Here is a 22,428-nt window from a genome sequence, read left to right as displayed (position 1 = left end):
GATGACATTCTGCATCTCATTACAGGAAAATAATCATTTGAGAATCTTTGTCCCTATTTGAGAGACAAGCTCTTATCAAGTTATTCACCAAACTTCTATAACATCCAATACAGTGCTTTACATATAGGTGGTTTGTTTTTTTTTAAGATTACTGAATAAATATGGAATAAGTGTGCTTTTTCACACTTATCTCATGTTCCTTTCCAAACTTTTCACTTTCTTTCCAATGCCCAAACAGGGGCAGGGAAACGAAGATGTCAGAGTCAACTGGGGCCAAAAAGATAAAACCTAGTTTGCTTATTCTCAACCTTCACTCCTATTTAAATTCAAATAATTTAGCTTTTTTTATTTTCATCTTACTGTAACAACATTTGTTACATTCTGATTTGACCTGAGCTGTCATTTAAGTAACATAGTCACACATTCATGATGTGATAACATTAAATACTATGAAGTAACACCGATACTTAGAAGTCACAGAGGTCAGAAAGAAAAGAGAAGGTCTCAACTGAGAAAACCAAAGAGCAAAATTCTAAACAAACCTGTAACGAAGAAATGACTTTGCAATAAGAGCTAATACGTACTTCCCATTCCTGCTCTGTGTCTGGATTCTTTAATTTCTGCAGCTCTTGATCCGTAACCGGAAGCTCATCCACTTCGTATGATGAACGGTCACTTTTCCGTTGGGAGAAATCTGTTATCTGCGGTCAAATAAAACACTGTACTTACTAAGAGGGCTCAAACTTCCACTGCGAAACCCACTCCATACCAATTGGGTAAGTCAAAGTCACTACTATGCTCAATAATCCTATGGAAGTTAATGGTTTCCAAAGCACTGCTAAGGTGAGATTTATATAATAATGAAGCAAATTTGGTCGTGAGTCTGTATGACTAACACCAAGCTGTAGACCTTGAGAGCTTCATACAGTGGGAGTTAGGCATCTGTAGGTGATCTAGAATTATAGCTCAAGTCAAAACATGCAAACCTCAGGATCAAGGCATTCATTTTTTGCCTTAAGAGAAGGGTGCGTTTTAAAGAGATATTGTGGATTATGGTGTACTATCTCAGAGAATTTGCTGTTACACATCAACATCTTTTCTTTTTCCTTAACTCTAATTCCCCATGCCCTGATAAATCCGTTATCTCCAGCACAGAACTCTCCCTGAGCTACAGACCCATACTTACACTGACTTCCGGACACCTTCCTGTAGACACCATACACTTAATAAGTCCAAAACTTAACTCCTCATTTCCCCCAAGAAGTCTGCTCTGTGTACATCTCTTAGTGATGGAGATTATCATCCTCCTAGTTGCCCAAATCAAAATCTTGAAGGCCATTCTTAACTCCTTCCTCTCTCTCATCCACACATTCAAGCAATCACTAAGTCTGACTGACTCTACCCCCTAACAAGCTTTCATTTCTATTCATTTCTCTCCAACCTCCTCTTCATGTCCACCTCCCTGCCATGGACTCTAGTTCGGGTCACCATAATCTCTCATCCAGATCCCTCCAAACTGGTCTTTCTCTGTCTCCAGTTTCACTCCAATTCTCCACACTGCAGCCAGAGTGAGCAAGTTAAAATAAATTTCTGATCGTGTCACTCCCTGACTCTTTGTTGCCATAGAAAAAACACAAAATCTTTAGCATGTATCAGGCTTTTAATGTTCTGGCCCCTGCTTCGGTCCCCTGCCTATTTCTTAGCATATTCTATGTGCCAGTTGGATCACTCTCCTTTATCTCCAGGCCTTCAATGGAGATATATAACTTCCCATATATATATAATTTACTTATTTTGTTTATTGCTCATGGTTTATCTACCCCACTAGAATGTAAGCTCCAAGATGGCAGGGAACTTTGTTTGTTCACTAGTCTAGGTTCAGTACCTAGAACTGTGCCTGGCTCTAATAGGGGCTCAGTAAATAACTGGTGAATGAATACTCTCATTCTTAGGGCACAGCCCCTCCGCCTTTCCTTCTTGATTTGGCTAACTCCCTTCAGTTAACATTTAGATCTCAGCTTAAGTGTTACTTCTCTTAGAAAGCCCCTGCCAGTCTCCAAATCTGGGCATACAAATCCTTTCTAGATACTCCCCATAGCACCCTCCACTCCTACTTTCATAACACAACATGCTAATTAACTGATTAGAGACCTCATGTATATCCTTGTTGTCAATGTTATTAATATATCAATTATTTAAATATATAATAAACATATATAATGACTGATAATAATATGTACTGTTCTTGGCATTATCTTCTTTAATTCTTATACTTTTTTTTTTACTCATTCTTTTTTTTTATTATTATTGAAGTATAGTTGATTTACAATGTTGTGTTAGTTTCAGGTGTGCAGCAAAGTGATTCAGTGATACATACATATTTATCTTTTTTTTTCAGATTCTTTTCCCTTATAAGTTATTACAAAATAATTCTTACACTTTTTAAAAATCATCTTGTATTTTACTTATACTCTGATTCTTATAACAACTTTGTGAGGCAGGTCTTATCCCCACTTTATAAATAAGGACACGCCATCCTCACATCCAGCACAGATACTTCAATAAACATGTGTTGAATGACTGACCATGTGGGGGCGGGGGGAGCACAGTGAGACTCAGGTCAGTTCTTACGATAAATCATCACCTGGAGTGCTCTAGTTGGTCCATCTGGAATGACCCTGATGGACAACATTCCCGAACCAGGCCTCATTTTTTGGTTAATAAATTGTTGTTCAGGTGGAACTGGCCCCAAAAGCTCCATGGATGTGTCCGGACCAAGAACAACTTCAGCTCCGTCAAACAAACCAGAAAGCCCTCCTTTGGCCTACAGGACAGAGTAAAGATGTGTAAGAAAAGGCAAAGGCACTGACTTTGACAATTTAACATGTCATTTCAAACAAGTTATCAAATTTAAACTCTCTTCTGAAGGGTCATGGTCAACATATAGAAAAGCATTTACTGTTTTTTCAGCTTTACAGATGATAAAGAACAGGAGGATTACTTGGGCAAGATGGAAAGTTATGCCACATGAATTTAGGGAATTCAAGGTAAGATAATTCCATGAATACAGTATATTAGTTTAGTAGTAACTTCTAGTCATTAAGATAAGCTTAAAAAAAAAAAAAAGTACCAAAAATCCTATTTCTTTGAGTATTCTCACTAGGGTTTGCTTCAAAAGCTGAAACATTCTGAAAATTTAAAAAGTATCACTATCACTGAGCTTTCCAATAAAAAGCAAATTCTGGAGTTGAAAACCTCCCCAAACAGGCATATGGCTGGACGATCACATATTCAAAATATGGTGCCTCTTCTAAAATGAAACAGGGAAATGTGAATGTCATCTGATAGCCAGTTATTCAGGCCTTTGGAGAAAAGTACCTTCTTGCTATATGCCCCAAGTAAAATGGAAGTCTGCAGGATAATGCCTTTGGGAGAGTGAATACAAGGCTAGAGAAGATAATAGCTAAAGTGTCTAGATCCCCCTCTGTTAGTTTTTAAATAGTGAGTAATGAAAAGGAAAATTTGAGCTGGGTTTGTAGGACAGACTTCAACATGGAGAAAGCTTTTATAACCGTTTTAAGTTTAGAAAGAAAGTGCATACACAACCTTATAAGGGTAGTGTCAGAAAATGTTTTAATGCCTTCAATTATTTTATTCAGAATAATAAGATTGAAACAAGTTTATTTCCCTAACCAAAACACATTCTGCTCTGCTAAATACTGCTATTATAGGGTCACTCAGAGAAATGATGAAATAGATTCAAGAAACAACAAACACCAGAAAGGGCTTTTTTTTTTTTTGGTTGGGTGGGGGGGCGGTGGGTTGGGCAGGATGCTCTAAGAGAATTGGAATTACACGGGCTTTAGAAACAAACCAGAAGTAAAGTCAGGGTCAGACACGGAACCCAACAATTATAACAAGCACTCTTTTGCCTCTAGAAGTCTGAATTGCATTGCTAATTGAAAATCACAAATCCATTCCAGATGTGTGCTTCATATAAGTAAGCAGCTTGTCTTTGATGAAAAAAGCTCAGGGCACTAGAGATAAAGAAAATAAATCTCACCAAACAGCAGTCAGAAGCTGCTTGCAGTTTTGCTCGCTCCCCCGGAGAACAAGCTCCCATTATGGAAGGACAGCCTGGTTTCCACCAGGGTCAAACACACTAAGAGCTCTCTAGATTCTGGGCCTGATGTTCCAGTGTTTACCTTTTGGGTAAAGTCCCAGGCTGAGGCAGAACTGCACACACGGTCACACGTGCTGTTCTGCTCTGTGCCCAAACCTCTGAGACACCTTCCTACCCACTCATCTCAGATCCATGGTCTCATTCCTGGCCTGAAGCCAGAAGGAGAGAAACTCCAAATTCCTGGTAACTTTCCAAACACACATTTGCTTATAAAGTACCTGGGAGTTTTTCATGGGGTGGACTGGCTGACTTGAAGGCAGGGGAAACTGAACAGCAATCTTCATTTCGACATTTGCTACAACAATGAAAGGTTTATTTGGGGACCACTGAGAATGCAGAAGTAAACAGAATCTAGGGCATGCAGAGCCCATTAAGATTACTCACCATCTCACAGAACACTTTATAGAAGATGGTTTTAACCTCACAGGTCTAAAACTAATCCATCTAACTTAGTGGTGGGCTTTTAGCTGACATTTTTCTTTCTTTCTCTTTCTTCCTTTTTAAAATTACATAGGTAATTTATCTCATCAAAGAAAAAAAATCCAGATAAGCCAAGGGAAAAAAAAAACAACACATCACTCAGAAGCAACCATTCCTAATACATTTCTTACATATCACCTTCAATAACATTTCCCGTGTAAATATGCACAGATGCACAAAGTTTCATGGTTTCCTGACTAAAATAATACATATTTGCATTGTAATTATTTTTTTCCCATTCAACAACATCTCATGTATATCCTAATTAAGACTTTGTTTCCAAAAAAAAGAAAAAAAAAAAGGCTCAACCACTGCTTGCTGCAACTGGGGATGTCAAAAACTACTAACCTGGACAACCAACCCATGTAACCCACAGGTCAGTTTCCCTTCTCGGAAACTCCACGTCTGGGTTGTGCTTCGCCTACGATCAGGCTTTCTTAGCATCAGCGGCTCGTATCTAGAAGAAAGGAAAATCCAACAAGTCCTGTGAGTCAAATAATTCAGGCCTGAAGAGAGTATCAAGATCGCGGTTTTACTCTTCTTCCTTCCAATATCCTCTGCCCTTAAAATCTAACAGGCAGTTAGCTTGAATCCTATGGCAGCTAGGTATCTCTCAATGAGGAAAGAGGAATAAAACAACATGGAAAGCAATGCGGACGCAAATATGAATACTTTAAGGATTCACAATTTAATACATATAATAGGGGTTCTTGCTTTCTCACAATGACAAGCTGTCATGTAGTACAAGAAAGGTTTTTAAAATATTTTCAAAAATTCTTTTCTGTTTTATTTCCAAATACTTTTATTTTGTAATGGGTTTTAACTTGTAAGTCATCTAAAGTCATTTTGGAAGTAAACAAGGTACTAACTGAAAACACACTGATTTCATGGAGAAACTGAGGCACAGGCTGATAAAATAACTTATTCAAAGTTAAAGAGCTGATTTGAATCCAAGGAGTTAGTCATAAAAACACATTTGATTATTCTCTTAATAATTTATTTCTGCTTTCAAGGGATTAACAAAATTCTTAGATTAAAAAAAACAAACTGTTCACTTCTCAGGAGCAGGGGTAGGTAGACGTTTGGATGAAAAGACATTCATGTTTCATAACATATCCTTCTTATAGTTTGATTTTTTTTTTAACATCTCCATGGGCATTTCCATAATGATTTAAAAAAATAAAACAGAAACCCAATACTCATGTTTGGAAATACAACAGGTTTCTGTCATTGAAGAAAAATACAAATTCTTACTTCATTTATAGACTCTTTGCTTTTTGGTATAGATTTCTTCTGAGCCTGAATTTGAAAGCAGTGAACTTGAATCAAAAGTTGCCATGAAAGTTACCTGTTGTCCGTGACTGCAGCAAGACCAGCAATATCTAAGATGGCAGAGCCCTCGGTGGAGCGGGCGGCCAAGGGCTTGCTGGGGTTGTGAGGCACAGAAGAGCCCTCGTGGGCCAGCACGCCTGTTCCGGTCATCCTCCACAGCTGAGAACGCTTCCCTGGCTCCTGTTGGGCAGAGACAGCAAGAGCCATCATGCGCAGCCACGGCTTCATACGAGGGCTTCAGGAGCTTCACACAGGGCTGAATGAGTTCTCAAGTAGGGACTGTACTAAAAGACACTTTCTGATTATGTCAATGCTTAATTCAAACTTGCACTACTGTCTATCTATCTCTAGCTGCACTTCGGATAAAATATGCTAAACTCTTGAACCAAACAACCAAAAATGACAAATAATATAAATTTTTAAACTTTATTTTTTTCATACACTTAATACTTTCTGAGCAAACCAGTTAGTCGAGGTTCAATCTAATCTCCTCCACTAGCTACACTGCTATGTTAACCGCTATTCCAGATGGCAGCCCTCCAGTGCCCTTACCTAAAAGAGTGATCCAATTATATAAAGTATATATGATATTCTCAGTATTTGGTCTTTGGTTATCCTCATAACTGGCAGACAACCAGAATTTACCAGAGCTCTCCCCCATCCCACGTTCATAAGGGAAGCATACTACATTGATGGTTTCCAATTTCCAATTTACTGGGTTTACTATTAAGTGGATTGTATTCATAAGTTATACTAGATTGATTGCTATTAATTCTAAATATATTTTCTCTTAGGAGTATTTTATAAGCAGTACTTGAACTTCCAGGTCAATCCAAGGAAGTCTGTATAATCCATTATATGTAAGAAGCAATAATAATAATAGTAATAAAACTTCCTGAATATTTACTATGTGTCAGCCACTGATCAGTGTGAGTTACACATAGTAATTCATTTAATCCTCAAAACAATCCAATGAAGCATATACTATTATTATTCTTACTTACAAATCAAGAAGTTAAGTCCCAGTGAGATAAAGAAACTTCACCACGGTCACATTAACTAGTAGGTGGTAGAGTGAAGGTCGGAATCCCTGCAGTGTGAGTCCAGGGGCAACGTGCTTATCCACTTGGCCATACTACCTTTCTAACACAATCCCTGTAATTCCATTTCAGTAACACCTAACCATTGAGAATACTCTTTCTATGGGAAGGTATACTCCAACTAGACCTGCCAGGATCACATTCTGGGTACCACAAACGCATCTACACGCTGCCCCGCGTTGGAAAGACAGCTTTTGCAACAAAGCTGTCAAAGCTGCATTAAAAGCTAATAAGGTAATATGAATGCTGGACTCGAACGCCAGGATCTGAAATCCAGCTGCCTCATTTACTAGCTAAGTGACCTTGGATAAGCTACTAAATTTCTCAGAGCTCCTGTTTCCTGATCTGTCAAAGGGGGAAATTAAGCTACCTCTGAGGGTTCTTGTGACAAGTGTAATAAATACAAGGCACTTTCAGCACATACTTGGCACAGGGTTAATGCCTCGATAAATGTCTGCTATGTTACCATGATCACATCCCTTTACACGGCACATTACGTACAGCATCCTAGTTGATCCCTCTCACAAACCTGGGAGATCAGTGGGAAAATGAGACTCAGGGAGGAATGTGAAACACCAGATATCATCATCGTTAAGTGGCAAAGCCAGAACTCAAACCTAGAAGATATGATGCTCTTTTTTTTTTTTAATTTTTATTTTATGTTGGAGTATAGTTGATTAACAAGGTTGTGTTAGTTTCAGGCATACAGAGAATTGAGCAGAGTTCCCTGTGCTATATGGCAGGTCCTTGTTGGTTATCTGTTTTATTTATGTCTTTTTGATCTATTTTGAATATCGCAGTGTGATGGTGCTCTCTCTACTGTGTGCTAACGCCTCCTGTGTCTCTGAAAAGAGATGAAACTGAGCTGCACTTCTCCACCCGCAATCCCCACATGCTTACTTCTCTGTTCACAGTAAGAGAATACATCTATCCCTAGCACCAAAACCACACGGAAAAGCATCTCAGTTTTCCCGGAGGTGTTCCAGATCGGGAATCAAAGCACAGATGCCCAGGTGAAATCAAGTTTTCATACATGGATTCCTCTATTGCCTGCCCGCATGTGCAGGCTCATCATCACTGGAAACTACCCAAACCTCCATTTAAAAACCCAAGATCCACCATTCTCCTTCCAGTTCCCTTCCCCTGCCCCGTTTCCTCACAATTTAGTCCTAAAACCTTGAGGTGAGACTGAGGGAGGGAGAAGGCCATGGGGGCTGTGTGAGGGAAGGTGGGTATATTGTGGTGGCCCGGCCCAGAGTGGGATGTTGAAACCCAAGGTGGGTGCTGATCCGTATCGAGGGGCTGGGGAGGCAAGCCTAGTGTGGGTTGTCAGAGACAAAGACAGGTGAGGAGGGAATTCCTGCAGGGGGTGGGGTTGGACGGGGAGCTGCCCAGCATGTGGAAATCAGGGCCCACGCCAGGTAACAGGGTGTGTCCACACTCGGGGTGGGGGGGGCGCACAACTGTGATGAGAGAACATGGGTTACATTCACGGGAACTGGTCAAATTAATAAATACATTCTTAGTGTTGGACAAGGGAGTTACAAATATGAAAAGGGAAAAAATTACAATGAGCTTTGTGATGTTGGACTGGAATTAGAATTGTTAGTGTGAACTGCTGGTTCTTGATACACAGAGATAGAGATATCTGCTGACTATATAAATACACATATAAGATGTATGTATGCATGTGCACATATGTTATGTATATACGCAGACACAGTATGTGCTGTGTGTGTGCACATATACGTCATGTATACATAAAATCGCTAGGTCTGTCCCTTGAGAGAGTCTGGGAACAGCGACACCACAGCAGCAACAAGGGCAGCTAGGGTACATATCTTAAGTTTCTAAATTCCCTTCTCTGATAAAAGGAATCAGGGCTCCTCAAAGAAGTGGCAAATTCCGGGAATGCTGCAGGGAAAGTACAAAATGAGCCCAAAGTAACTTGCTGTGTCAGGAAGTATGAACGTGCTCCAGGCATGAGGGGGCATATGTCAAAAGGACACAGAAGGTTAAAGGCACTCCCACTGGCCAAATATGAGAACTGAGGATAAAAATAAATCCTGACAGCAATAGCTAACACACTGAATAAAACAGGGAGCCACATAAAGCTACAGAATGAACTGTGCCCCTGCAAAATCCTTATGCTGAAGACCTAACCCGCAGTTGTGATGAAAATGGGGCCTCTGGGTAACACTTAGGCTTAGATGAGGTCATGAGGGTGGGGGTCTCCTGATGGGACCAGTGTCCTTAAGACACCAAAGGGCTTGCTTTCTCCTCTCCCCTCACCCCTGACCCCACTCTCCTCTGTCATCTGAGGACGTGGTAAGAAGGCTGCAGTCCACAAACCAGAAGAAGGGCCCCCTCCGGGAACCGACTTGGCCGGCACCCTGACCTTGGACCTCCCAGCTTCCAGAACTGCGAGAAATAAATTCTCATTGTTTAGTCTATATGATTTTGTTCTGGAAGTCCAAGCTAATACACATGCATGCATGCATACATACATAGATAGAAAACCTGATGAGGAACAGGATATTTACAGAGTCTCAAAGCACCTCTCCACAAAATATTTACTAAATACAAGGGAAAAGAAAAACTTCCTTCACAGTGGAGAAGGCTGGCAGACACCACCTTAAGCAAGTGCTAACATTAACATCACCAGCAACAGGACAAATCAGAATTTCTCCCAACTTTCCTGTAAATCTGAGATTCTTTCAAAACAGAAAGTAAAAAAAAAAATCCCAAAAAACAAACAAACAAAAACCTAAGAGGTCAACCTTCTACTCTTGGTTTCTAATTCAAGCACATAGGTCCATTTCCCAGTGCCAATTCAAAGAACATTGCCTAGTTTTAGATGTCAACGTAACTCACTCATCACCTTCCCTCCCATTTACCAGTTTTCATCCACATCAAGTGAGATGACAACTGTGAAAGTGTGTAAATTATAAAATTTTATTTGAAGTATTTTTTGCTACTTAATTAAAAAAAATCTGTTTTTGTCTACTTAACAGACACCTAGCCCTTGGAAATCCCATGTATATTTATTACTAGTGTTTTGCTGATCACACCTGGTGATCATACTCCACTTGATAAATCATCTTTCTCTTGAGTTGGTTTTCATTCACTCTAACATCCTCATCAACTTGAACATCTGCATCATTTCCAAGGGCTCTTCTATTTTTTTCCCAGTTCCTTGATTTCTGTCAGACTCTTTTATTTTTAGATTATTGCCTTTCAAAATTTCCTTTTTCAAAATGTTCAATAAAGTCTAGAAAACTGTTTACTTTCAAATACTACATCTCATGGTCTCTTTACTCATCACCATTCCCAAATCTTATTTCTAAAATGTATCTAACACATAAACACAGTCTTATATAAAAGAATGTGATAACATTTTAAGCAAATTTGAATTATGTGACTTTCAACTGGTATGATATAAAAACACATGTAGAAGTACTGGTTGATTGATAGATGGATGAACCTTGAAAACATTAGGTTAACTGAAAGAAGCCCTTCATTAAAGACCACTCGTATATTGACAGAAGTCCAGAACAGGGGCGTCTACAGTGACAGAAAGTAGATTAACGACTGCTTAGGGCTGGGAAGTAAGGAGAATGCGGGGGTGATAGCTAAAGGATACAGGGTTCTTTCTTGAGGTGATGAAAATGTTCTAAAATTGAGTGTGGTTAGAGCAGTACCTACTGTGGATATATTAAAACCCACTGAATTGTATATTTTAAATGGGTGATTTGTACGGTATATGAATTGTATCTCAATAAAGCTGTTAAAAATATAAAACTGAATTAGAAACACAGGTATTAAAGTTTCATTTGATGTGCAAAATCTGAAATAATTTGAATCTATCCCCCATTAAAAATGCAGTAAGAGTTGTACAACCTCAAAGCCAAATGAGTCATAAACCACCTACATAACTGTCACACATGATAGCACTTTAGTTGATTAAAGGGCATCCTCTGTCAGCATTAGGGCCACTTAGGTTGGAAACACACAACCTCTGTCAGGGTTGTTTTTGGATTATATGATTTATATTATGCAAAATTTTCCAGAACACACCCCTCAGGTAAATGGTTTCAAATAATTATAGCTGGTGATCTTCCTCCTCTGAAAGTGATTTCTGCACCTCTGTGTTCTCAAACAACATTCATTTTGAAGTCTGAACTATTTAGTACCAGTCTTTCTGTCAGTCACAGTATTTCTGGTCAAACTTTACTCTTTCTCTCAGTATCTGGGTCTATTAGCATAATCATTTCATAAACTAACTTGAAAAGAATGTTGGCATAAAAAGGGAAAAACCTGTCAGTGTGATCATTTTTCCACTGAGTTTAGGGAAAAGTAGATTAGGGGAGTGTTACAACAGAAAAAGAGTAATGAAAACGACAAATCACAAATTTGAAAAAAAATAAATTCAAGAATTAAGTTCTTCGAAAAGGTATCAAAGATGAGAAGGGCTTGGAATCCCTAGAGCAGGCGTCATGGGACAGTGGGGAGAACAGCAACTGGAGCAGTCAGGACGCCCAAGTTCCATCTGAGCACGGGCCTAGGTCTCTGCTTGCTCGTCTGCAAAACGAGGGGGTGGGCCAGGTGGCCCCTGTCCCTTCCAGGGCTAAAAATCTTTTCTTCTAAACTCCAAGTTCTAAGCTCTCTTACCTTCTTCTTTAAAATGACTCTCTGTGTCTTTGGTGAGACATCCAAGACAAGCTCTGCACAGGTAATGGCTCTGTTGGAAGCCACAGGCCGTCCTGTCCCCTCCTGTAAACTAGAATTGAAAAAACAGTAACAATCATAATACACACACACACACACACACGTATACACGTGACTCACATGCGTATTCATGTACTCATAAGCAAATGGCTAAACCTCCACCATAAAGAAGATAATTCTTCTTTAATCATAGAAGAAAAAGCCTGACTCAAGCTGCAGAAAGATCAAGGTTGTGCTGTTTTCCTGCACAGTTCAAAGATTCATTTGTCAGAAGACATACTCTGACATTTCCCCTCTCCTGATAATTTCAGTGGCTTAAAATTCAGACATAAAAGGATGCCTATATATCTTTAGAGACAAAAAAACAAAAACTAATCCAGACATTCCAAGGGTCCAAGAATTAGTTCTACTGTTTGCCAGGAAGATGATCAGAATTATTGCATCCCCATGTCTTAGCAAGAAATCAGAAGTCCTTTTAGGATGAAAAGAAAACAAAGGGTTCATAATCACCTTCTTCCAATTCCACCTTGTTGTGTTTCTCTATGGCTTAAGAATACTAAGCTCTATGGAATGCTGCAGCCTAACTACACTTCAGGGTGTTTCAATGAGATTTTATTTAGATTATCCTCCTGTTTCCACTAATCTCTATCATCAAAAAAGGGACTGAAAAATTCCGAGTTAAAAACCAGTTTTCATATCAAAAGCACAAGTGACCAAAAAAATTTTGACTTCAACAACATTAAAAACGTCTGTCCTTCCGAAAGACATTACCAAGAAAGTAAAAAGACAATCCACGGAATGGGAGAAGATATTTGCAAATCATGTATCTGATATGGGATTTGTATCCATATTATATAAGGAGCCTTGAAATTCAAAAAGGCAAAAAAATCTAATTTAAAAATGGGCTAAGGATTTGAATAGACATTTCCCCAAAGATATAAAAATAGGGAATTCCTTGGCAGTCCAGTGGTTAGGAGCCACTGCTTTCAACGCTGTGGCCGGGGCAGCCCGGGTTCAATACCTGGTTGGGGAACTAAGATCCCGCGAGCTGTGCAACATGGTCAAAAAACAAACAAACAAACAAAAAAGATACACAAATTGGAATTAGCACATGATAAGATCTTCAATATCATTAATTATTATGGAAATGCAAATCAAAACCGCAATGAGATAACATTACCTATTCAGTAGAATTACTACAATCAAAAAAAAAGTGGAAAACAGGGCTTCCCTGGCGGCGCAGTGGTTAAGAATCCCCCTGCCAATGCAGGGGACACAGGTTCGTGCCCCGGTCCGGGAAGATCCCACATGCCGCGGAGCGGCTGGGCCCGTGAGCCATGGCCGCTGAGCCTGTGCGTCTGGAGCCTGTGCTCCGCAATGGGAGAGGCCACAACAGTGAGAGGCCTGCGTACCGCAAAAAAAAAAAAAAAAAAAAAAAAAAGGTAAACATAGAATTACCGTAGAACCCAGCAATTCCACTCATAGGTATATATGCAAAAGAATTAAAAACAAGTACTTAAACATGTACATGTATGGGCATGCTGATAGCATTGTTCACAATAGCCAAAAGGTAGAGACAACACAAATGTCCATCAAAGGAAGAACGGACAAACAAAATGTGGTACAGACACACAATGGAATATTACTCAGCCATAACAGGAATGAAACAGTGATACATGCTACAGTGTGGATGAACCTTGAAAACATTATGCTAAGTGAAAGAAGCCAGACACAAAAGGTCACATATTTTATGATAATTTATGTGAAATATCTGAAATAGGTAAATCCTGAGAGACAGAAAGCAGATGGGTGGTTTCCAGGGGCTGGGAGAAGAGGTTTAATGGGGGAGTCACTACTTAATGGGTTTGGGGTGATGAAAACATTTTGGAACTAGATAGAGGTGGTGGCTGTACAATATCACAAATACATTAAATGCCATTGAAGTGATCACTTTAAAATGGTTAATTTTATGGTATATGAACTTCACCTCAATTTAAAATAAAACAAAACAAAACTAGTCTCCTTCCTCATCATTAGTTCTCACCAAAAATGCGAAGAAATAGGATCTACGGCACTTCAAAATAGGGTTCAACCCCTTAGCACACTAAGATTCCCAGGAACTTCTCTTTTTCTCTATCCATATCTGTTCAACCCATTAAACTCGTAATTCTCCATTAGGATTCTTCAGTTAAACAGCTTAGTAACTACTGGAATTTAACGTAAGAAAGTAAAGAGAAAAACATGAATAGCAACCAGATTAAGGACTGGTTTTTCAGGCACTAAAACCTTAAGCATGTCACACTGTTGAGTGCCATAACCTTTAAAAAGAAAGAAACACACATGATTGACTTAATTAAAACAAGATAAGCATCTCAGCACCATCATTATCAAAAGAGAACTGTGATAAACAAGGAAAAGAAGGGCTATTCTAAGCAAAGATGCCTATTCAATTCATTATGAGGGAAATCTGGAGTCTAGGTAGCTGAGAGAGACACTGCACAGACTCAGAGATGACTTTGTGGGCCTCAGGCACACACACAAATATTTCATGAGCAGAATTATTCAGAACATTTTGCAAAGAAATATGACTTTAAATGCCCTGTTCACCAGGTGACTTATATTTGGAATGCTAAAGATTAGGCCCAGTTTCTTCAACTTTAAAATTGGCCCTGTAACCAGCACAGAAACAAACTACATTTATGTGTTGGTGGAATGACTACTTTTGAAAGCCTAACATTTTGAATCTCTACGTACCTATCTCTGTACCAATCTAACAGAATTAGAATAAGCCCACTATTCCTCGCCTGACTTTTCTTTCTAAATACAACCAACTAGTCAGACAACAGTGAACATTATAATTCTAAGGCAACTGAAATTACTGTCAAGTTAAACTCTTCTGCTTGCCTTTAGGTGACTATTAAAAATGACCTTTAAGTGTCTGCTTAATCAGAATTCTCAATGGAAGAGGAGAGTCAGAATGGTGACGTGAATAATTATGGATGAAGATTAGTCAGTTTCACATGAGGAAAGAGGTAAAACAAAAAATGGCAAGAAGTTTAAAGCAAGAGAAATTTAAGACATTATAATAACAATGCCTTAAGGGAGTTGTGAGATACTAGAATGGATTATTGGGGATAGATTATTAAAAAGAGAAGAGTCTTGCCTTTTTGGATAAATTTTACTCTAGCCAGAAGACAAGGGTTTAGACTAAACTCCTCTCAAGATAGAGCCTGAGCCTAGGATTTGGTGAAGAATGGAAGGAATCTTCGTTCATCCCTTAGCCTCCTGAGAACTGCTTAAAATTTAAAACCGGTTAATAATTAGACTTTTCTGCTTTACCAACAGTAATTTAACTCAGAATTACCCAGAGAACGTATATGTAGCAGCAATGTAAATGAAATTTTCGTAATAAAGCTGTCGGTTATCCTGGAAATCATTCATGTTGCAGTTGATCTCAGAGGAACCTGCCCCTTTAACAGTCAGAGTGATAAAAGGTGGCAGGGTGGGTTCGTCCCAGGCATAATCCAAAGAAGTCATGGGCTTCACTTCAGTTCGGAGCCTGGGTTCAGCAACGCCATGCTGAGTGAAGACAACCGGGACCTACAGTAACGGCGGAGAGGATAAAGAGGACTTTCAGTCAGAGCGGTGGTACTGGAAAGTGATCAGTGCCTCCTAGGTTTAAGTCCCAGATCCTTCCCAAATGAATCCTACACAGCATATAAACCACAAGTGAGGCTCATCATCTGGCCTCTTCAAATGCCTTTCTAATCATCTTCAAAATTGCAAAAAGCCCACCAATTAGACATGGGCCACAGCCTGTTGGGTAAAGGGTTTTGAGAAGCTCTGCCACACCAAATACCTAGAGGAAGCTTCTCTGTCCTTTCAATGGCATCTAGTCTACCCTCAACCCCCTGGGATACACTTTGAACAAAAATTTTGGAGTTCAGCTATGGAAAGTCACATATTTTAAGATGTAAGGCATAATTTAAAATAGAATCTAATGATTTCCATCTTGGCTTTACTTGGAAGATTCATAAAAGAGCTCACTGTAACTAAGCAACAGTAGGAATGCCCGCCCATTCTACTGGGCATTTGTCAATCTGATTCTGATTCCTCCTCTCTCTCTGTTTATATGGAAACGTCTACAGAGGGCACCATGCCAACCAAACTATCTAGTCAAAGTAAGTTCTGAGGACTGAGCAGTCACTTCTGGACAAGGCTGCCCAGCAATCAAAATAACCAGCAGAAACCACCTCCCAGTGGTAAGATTTCTAAGATCCTGTATAGCTTCTTTTGAACCCAAGTTTAAAATGTACTTCATCATTATCTTAAGGGCAGTACATATTCCACTTTCCCGCATATGAAACAGCCAAACTGGCTCTCAACTCCCCTTGATACCTTAGAAAAGTTGTCAATTCGGAAAGGAGGGGGTAACTGATCTGTATCGCTAAAGGAGATCCTATAGGTAGCTCCTCGAAGAGTAATTTCCACACGCAGGAAGAAGCATTTTCCCAGGGTGTCTCTGCGGCAAAAGGAAACAAAGGAGGCTGCATAAAATGGAGGGAACGAGTTCCAGTTCACATTCCCCTCATACGTCTCATGATCACCATTGCGTGCTCTCTGATCACATTAAAAAGGTAGAAATGGGGCTTCCCTGGTGGTGCAGTGGTTGGGGGCCTGCCTGCCGATGCAGGGGACACGGGTTCGTGCCCCGGTCCGGGAGGATCCCACATGCCGCGGAGCGGCTGGGCCCGTGAGCCATGGCCACTGGGCCTGTGCGTCCGGAGCCGGTGCTCCGCAATGGGAGAGGCCACAACAGTGAGAGTCCCGCTTACCGCAAAAAAAAAAAAAGTAGAAATGGACAGTATAATCACACAGTAAAAAAGAATTCATTCAAGCAACTTTGAACAGCACGCCGTAACTGTATGAGATCTATAAATTTTACTTAGGGTTTGTTTTGGGTCCTAGCGTCAGTGCAGCAAATGAGTAAATATTGGTTGAACTACATAAAATTGTTAATATTAGACTACTTTTGACCTAGAAAAGAGGAATTTCACATGGTTCAAACTAATATATTGATGTTATTGATAAACAGGGTTTGCATTGTAGGATGAGGGAAGGTGAGGAAGAATCCTGTGGAATGGAGGTACCAGTATGTGATCATAATTTATGTGGGTGTTGTGTGTGTGTGTGTGTGTACTCAAATACAGATAAACCACTGGAGAGAATGGAAAGAAAGCTCTTCCTTAGGGAAGAATATCAGTTAATAAATGGAGAAGAAATGAGGGAGCCAGAAAATCACCATTTCGCAACCACCAGTGTAATAACTGATTCAGGTAAGAACCATCAAACCATTGAGTGAAAGGTTTTGGGGAAACAGAACATACACACAGTCTCAAATTATCCCCCCAATGGACTAGTCCTGTTTACAAAGAAGAAAAGGTAACTTCACAATACAGAGACCTGGTGGACACCATCTAAACCAAATGATGATCGAATTTAGCAACATCAATAATAGGACAACAGACGTCACAGGCCTCCGGATGTGATGCAGTGGGAAACACGTACCACTGCAGAAGTAGTATTCTTACCAAAAATGTCTGGCCCAAATTTTTCTTTTTTCTTTTTTGGCCCAAATTTATATATAAAAAACCATCAGAAAAATCCAGAAAATAAAACATTCTACCAGACACCGGCTTGGACTCCAAAAATGTCAACGTCAATAAAGACAAAAAGGGAAAAGTGAGACTATGACTATTCTAGATTAAAGGAGATGAGATATACCAGCCAAATAAAATGCATGATCCTGCACTGGATCCTAGATCTGGGGAGGAGGGTTGCTATGAAGGACATTTTAGAGGACTATTTATTTAAAAACATAATCAATATTAAATTTCTTCAGTGTGTAATGATAGGTAATAAAGTTTTTATGGCTGAAGTATCATGACGACTTCACATTACTTTCAAATGGTTTGGGGAAAAAAGTGTATGTGTGCACGTGTGGAGAGAGAACAAGAACAGACCAAATGTTGAAATGCAGGAAATCTAGGTAAAAGAGGGGTGCCTTGTACTACTCTTATAAGTTTTCTGTGGGTTTAAACTGTTTCAAAATGAAAATGTGGGGAAAGTAAAGGAAGGAAACAGCTGGCCCAGGTCCCTGCTCAGTAGTTTAGGGCCACACACTGAAACTATTTCAAAAGGATTAACAAAGGTACACAAGCCATCCTTCTCCCCACCCTCCACACCTTTTACTTCCTTTTCTTCTTCTTTTTTTTTTTTTTTTTTTTTTTTTGTGGTACGTGGGCCTCTCACTGTTGTGGCCTCTCCCGCCGCGGAGCACAGGCTCCGGACGCGCAGGATCAGCGGCCATGGCTCACAGGCCCAGCCACTCCGCGGCATGTGGGATCCTCCCGGACCGGGGCACGAACCCGCGTCCCCTGCACCGGCAGGCGGACTCTCAACCACTGCGCCACCAGGGAAGCCCCCCTTTTCTTCTTTTTTTAAGTAACAATGAGTAACTTTTTTGTTTAATTCTGAATTGGCTTCACACCACACAACAGATCTGAGCTGCCTCCACCAAGGCAGTATATAAACCAATGGTGGTTTCAGCTGCAGAATTCCTCACCTTCCCCTGCCCGCGCCCACCACGAAATCTTGTGGGGCAGGGGTCCCCAACCCCTGGTCCTCGGTGGATGGGGCTGCACGGCAGGAGGTGAGCGGTGGGCAAGCGAGCGAAGCTTCATCTGCCGCTCCCCATCGCTCGCATTACCACCTGAACCATCCCCCCACCCCACCGTCCGTGGAAAAACTGTCTTTGACGAAACTGGTCCCTGGTGCCAAAAAGGTTGGGGACCGCTGTTGTGGGGAACATATGATACTACCAGATAGGAGTTCTGGTTGAAGTAGGGATGAGGACATTGGAGCCCTGCCCACTTTGCTCCCTTGACCTGTAAAGTCATCTCCTTAGACCCCAGTGGCCCCTAGGAACATAGCTGGAAAACCACTATGCCAGAAGCAATTAACTCTAATAAGGGGGGCCAGGGCAAAGGATAATTAAGAAAGGCACATCATCAACCAAAACAGAAACAAAGAAAAACCTCAGATAATGCATTTTTTAAGTCAAATATAAATACTATTTTGGATCATCTATTATTCATTTAGCCATTACAATAGTGTTCTCCGCAGAGAACTAACCATAAGGTATAAACGATTAAACACTGTTTCTAAATGTGTTGAAATAGCACTTGATTTCAGTGTCTTTAGCTTCAAAAAGCATTGGATGAAAGAAATTAAAGAGGACAGAAATAAATAGAAAGTCATCCCATGTTCATGGATTAGAAGACTTAGTATTGTCAAGATGTCAATGCTACCCAAAGTGGATCTACAGATCTAATAAACCCCCATCAAAATTCCAAGTGTTTTTTTTTCCCCCAGAAATAGTAAAATTCAGGTGGAATCTCAAGGGACTCCAAATAGCCAAAATAGTCTTGAAAAAGAACAAAGATGGAAGTCTCACACTTCCTAACTTCAAAACTTATTACAAAACTACTGTCATTTAAAAAAAATGTGTGATATTGGCATAAAGATAGAATATGAATGAATAGAATAGAGAGCCCAGAAATAAACCCTCACATATAGGGTCAACCAAGTTTTGACAAGGGTGTCAAGACGATATCATGGGGAAAGGAAAGTCTTTGCAACAAATGGTGTTGGGAAAACTGGATATCCACAAACAAAAGGATGAAGTTGGACCCTTACCTTACACTAGATACAAACATTAACTCAAAATGGATCAGAGACCTACATGTAAGAGCTAAAACTATAAAATTCTCAGAAGAAAACACAGGGGGGAAAGCTTCGTAACACTGGATTTGGCAACGATTTCTTGGATACGACACCAAAAGCACAGGCAACAGAAGTTAAACTAGGTAAGTTGGGCTACGTGGAACGTAAAGACTGCACATCACAGAACACAGTCAACAGAGTGAAAAGGCAATGCATGGAATGGGAGGAGATATATGCAAATCATGCATCTCATAACGGGTTAGTATCCAGAATACATAAAGGACTCCCGCAACTCAACAACAGCAAAAATAATTCGAAAATGGGCAAAGGAGTTGAATAGACATGTCTCCCAAAAAGATGTACAAATGTCCAACGAGCACATGAAAAGAAGTTCAACGTCACTAATCGTTAGGGAGATGAGAATCAAAACCATGAGATACCACCTCACACCCATTACTGTCAGAAAGGCAAAAAATAACAAGTGTTGGTGAGGATATGGAGAAATTGGAACCTTTGTGTGCTACTGGCAGGAATGTAAAATGGTGAAATGTAAACGGTGAATGTAAAAATGGTCCTACTGTATAGCACAGGGAACTATATTCAATATCCTGTGATAAACCTTAGTGGAAAAGAATGTGAAAAAGAATGTACATACGTGTGTAACTGAATCACCATGCTGTACAGCGGAAATTAACACAACATTGTAAATCAACTATACTTGAATATATATAATTTCACTGCACTAGAGTGAAATAAAATGTAATAAACTATCACCAAAAAAAAAAAAAAAGGAAGCTCTGACACGTTACAACATGGACGAACCTTAAGGACATTATGCTAAGTGAAATAAGCCACTCATAAAAAGACAAATATTGTATGATTTCACTTATCTGAGGTACCTAGAGTAGTCAAATTCATACAGAAAGGAAAACAGCGGTTGCCGGGGTTAAGAAAGGGAAAAAGAGGAGCAGTAGTTTAATGGGTACAGAGTTTCCATTTTGCAAGAGGAAAAGAGTTTAGAAGATTGTTTGCACAACATGAATGTACTTAACACTAGCGAAATTAAAAATGGTGAAGATAGTAAATTTTTTTGTTTTGTTTTTTTTTTTTTTTTTTTTTGCATTACGCGGGCCTCTCACTGTTGTGGCCTCTCCCGTTGCGGAGCACAGGCTCTGGACGCACAGGCCCAGCGGCCATGGCTCACGGGCCCAGCCGCTCCGCGGCATTGTGGGATCCTCCCGGACAGGGATAGTAAATTTTATATTATGTGCCTGAGGCCCACAAAATAATCTCTGGATCTTTATGCTATCTTTCTCATATGGTATGTGTATTTTACCACAATTTTTAAAGTTTAATACATTTTTTTTTAAGCAATGGATGAAAGCAGAAAAAGAAAGCAGTCATCCTGTACTACTTGAGGCTGAATTTTGTTGATTTTTCTTAACAAGGACCTGAGGGTCACTGGGTTGGGCAAAGAAGGCCAGGTGATTTACTGAAACCGCATCAGATGAGAGAAGAGTTTGTACAATGTGCAAGAATAGACAAAAACATTTAGAATCAAAGCTGCCATCTAAATGCTGACAGAGTTGTGGGCAACAGTGAGATCAGTACTACCCCCTGAACATGTGACCTCAGACGACAGCAACTGCACAATGGTCAAAACTATCAATGTTCCCTTTAACTCACTGCATCAAAACGTTCACTCCTCTTTGCCTGGTCTTTGCAGTTTTATGACCTTTGAGCCAGAAACATATGTGTGCATTTCATGAAGAGTAGTCTTACTATTTATTACTATTTACAGCTTTATAAATATTTGAAATTTATATGGTATTTACAGCTTACTATTTACATTACTGCACCTCAAATGAGGCTACTTTTTGTCTAAATATAGTCTCAGAACTTACCTCATGTTGATATGGAAGGAATTATTCTTGTTGACTTCAAAGCCTCCAGACCAAATACAATTGGGAACATCCATCAATCGGACACATAACAGCTGATCGTAGTCATTCCGAGGCCAATGGAACACCACACTGGAACCAGGAAGGGTGGAAATGTAACCTTCAGGATTGGCTGTTCCCTAAAACACACAGGATCATTGGCTTTAGTCGAAAGCCAAGTCAAGACGTAAATGCTTACTGAGTATCTATCTACCCTGAGCCTTGCCCTCTACCAGGAGCTGTTTAGGATACCAAAGGCACAAAATGATTATTCACATCAAAAAACTTAGTGTTGATGGGGAGATAAGCCCTGACATTAAAACTCACTGTGCTATTAAATAAACACTAGTTACTCTTCAAAAGCAAGCTGCTTACCTGTCCCCTGGCAAATTCCCTCTGTGCAAATGCAAGCTTGTGAGATGATTTATTATCTAACAGGTAACGGGGAGCGAAGATTACCATACAGGTGTCGATATATCGGCCTCGGCCTTTCTTGACATCAATACCTACAAATAACAAGAACCAGTTCCATGAGTTAATCAGAAGGAAAAAAATTGGTGGTCTAAAAAAATTAAATAGCTTCACAATTTCTCTGAAAAAACAATTGTAGCACCCAGAGAGTCTGTCAAGCCTCCTAAGAATGGAATGAAAACGGCAACGGCACTCAGAGTATTATACTTTATTCCCATTTAGGCCTTAAAAAGTCTCCACGGCAACATCAATGTCCCCGTAATTCCTAGCTTCTTCATAAAGCATGTACAACTATAACAACAACTAAAACACACAGGTGTTCAGTTTGGTTTCCATTTATAAAACTAAGCAGGGGCTTCCCTGGTGGTGCAGTGGCTAAGAGTCCGCCTGCCAATGCAGGGGACACGGG

At 40.0% G+C, this 22,428-nt stretch overlaps 1 protein-coding gene across 4 annotated transcripts in view; it reads right to left on the bottom strand.

Moving 5' to 3' along the window:
* Positions 1–22,428, bottom strand: part of VPS13D (vacuolar protein sorting 13 homolog D) — a 246,835-nt gene that overhangs the window by 113,453 nt on the left and 110,954 nt on the right. For all 4 annotated transcript variants that reach the window (XM_082615828.1, XM_082615825.1, XM_082615826.1 and 1 more), the window contains 9 exons: positions 21,924–22,054; positions 21,513–21,688; positions 16,222–16,345; positions 15,188–15,423; positions 11,767–11,875; positions 6,012–6,175; positions 5,012–5,120; positions 2,645–2,824; positions 585–701 (listed from right to left, as the gene is read on the bottom strand). In XM_082615828.1, coding sequence (XP_082471954.1) covers positions 585–701; positions 2,645–2,824; positions 5,012–5,120; positions 6,012–6,175; positions 11,767–11,875; positions 15,188–15,423; positions 16,222–16,345; positions 21,513–21,688; positions 21,924–22,054 — 1,346 coding nt within the window. The remainder of the gene's footprint in view (positions 1–584; positions 702–2,644; positions 2,825–5,011; positions 5,121–6,011; positions 6,176–11,766; positions 11,876–15,187; positions 15,424–16,221; positions 16,346–21,512; positions 21,689–21,923; positions 22,055–22,428) is intronic.

Source organism: Mesoplodon mirus (genome assembly GCF_964341445.2).
Source record: "Mesoplodon mirus genome assembly, chromosome: 3".
NCBI lineage: Eukaryota > Metazoa > Chordata > Mammalia > Artiodactyla > Ziphiidae > Mesoplodon > Mesoplodon mirus.
This window is presented reverse-complemented; position numbering and strand designations above follow the sequence as displayed.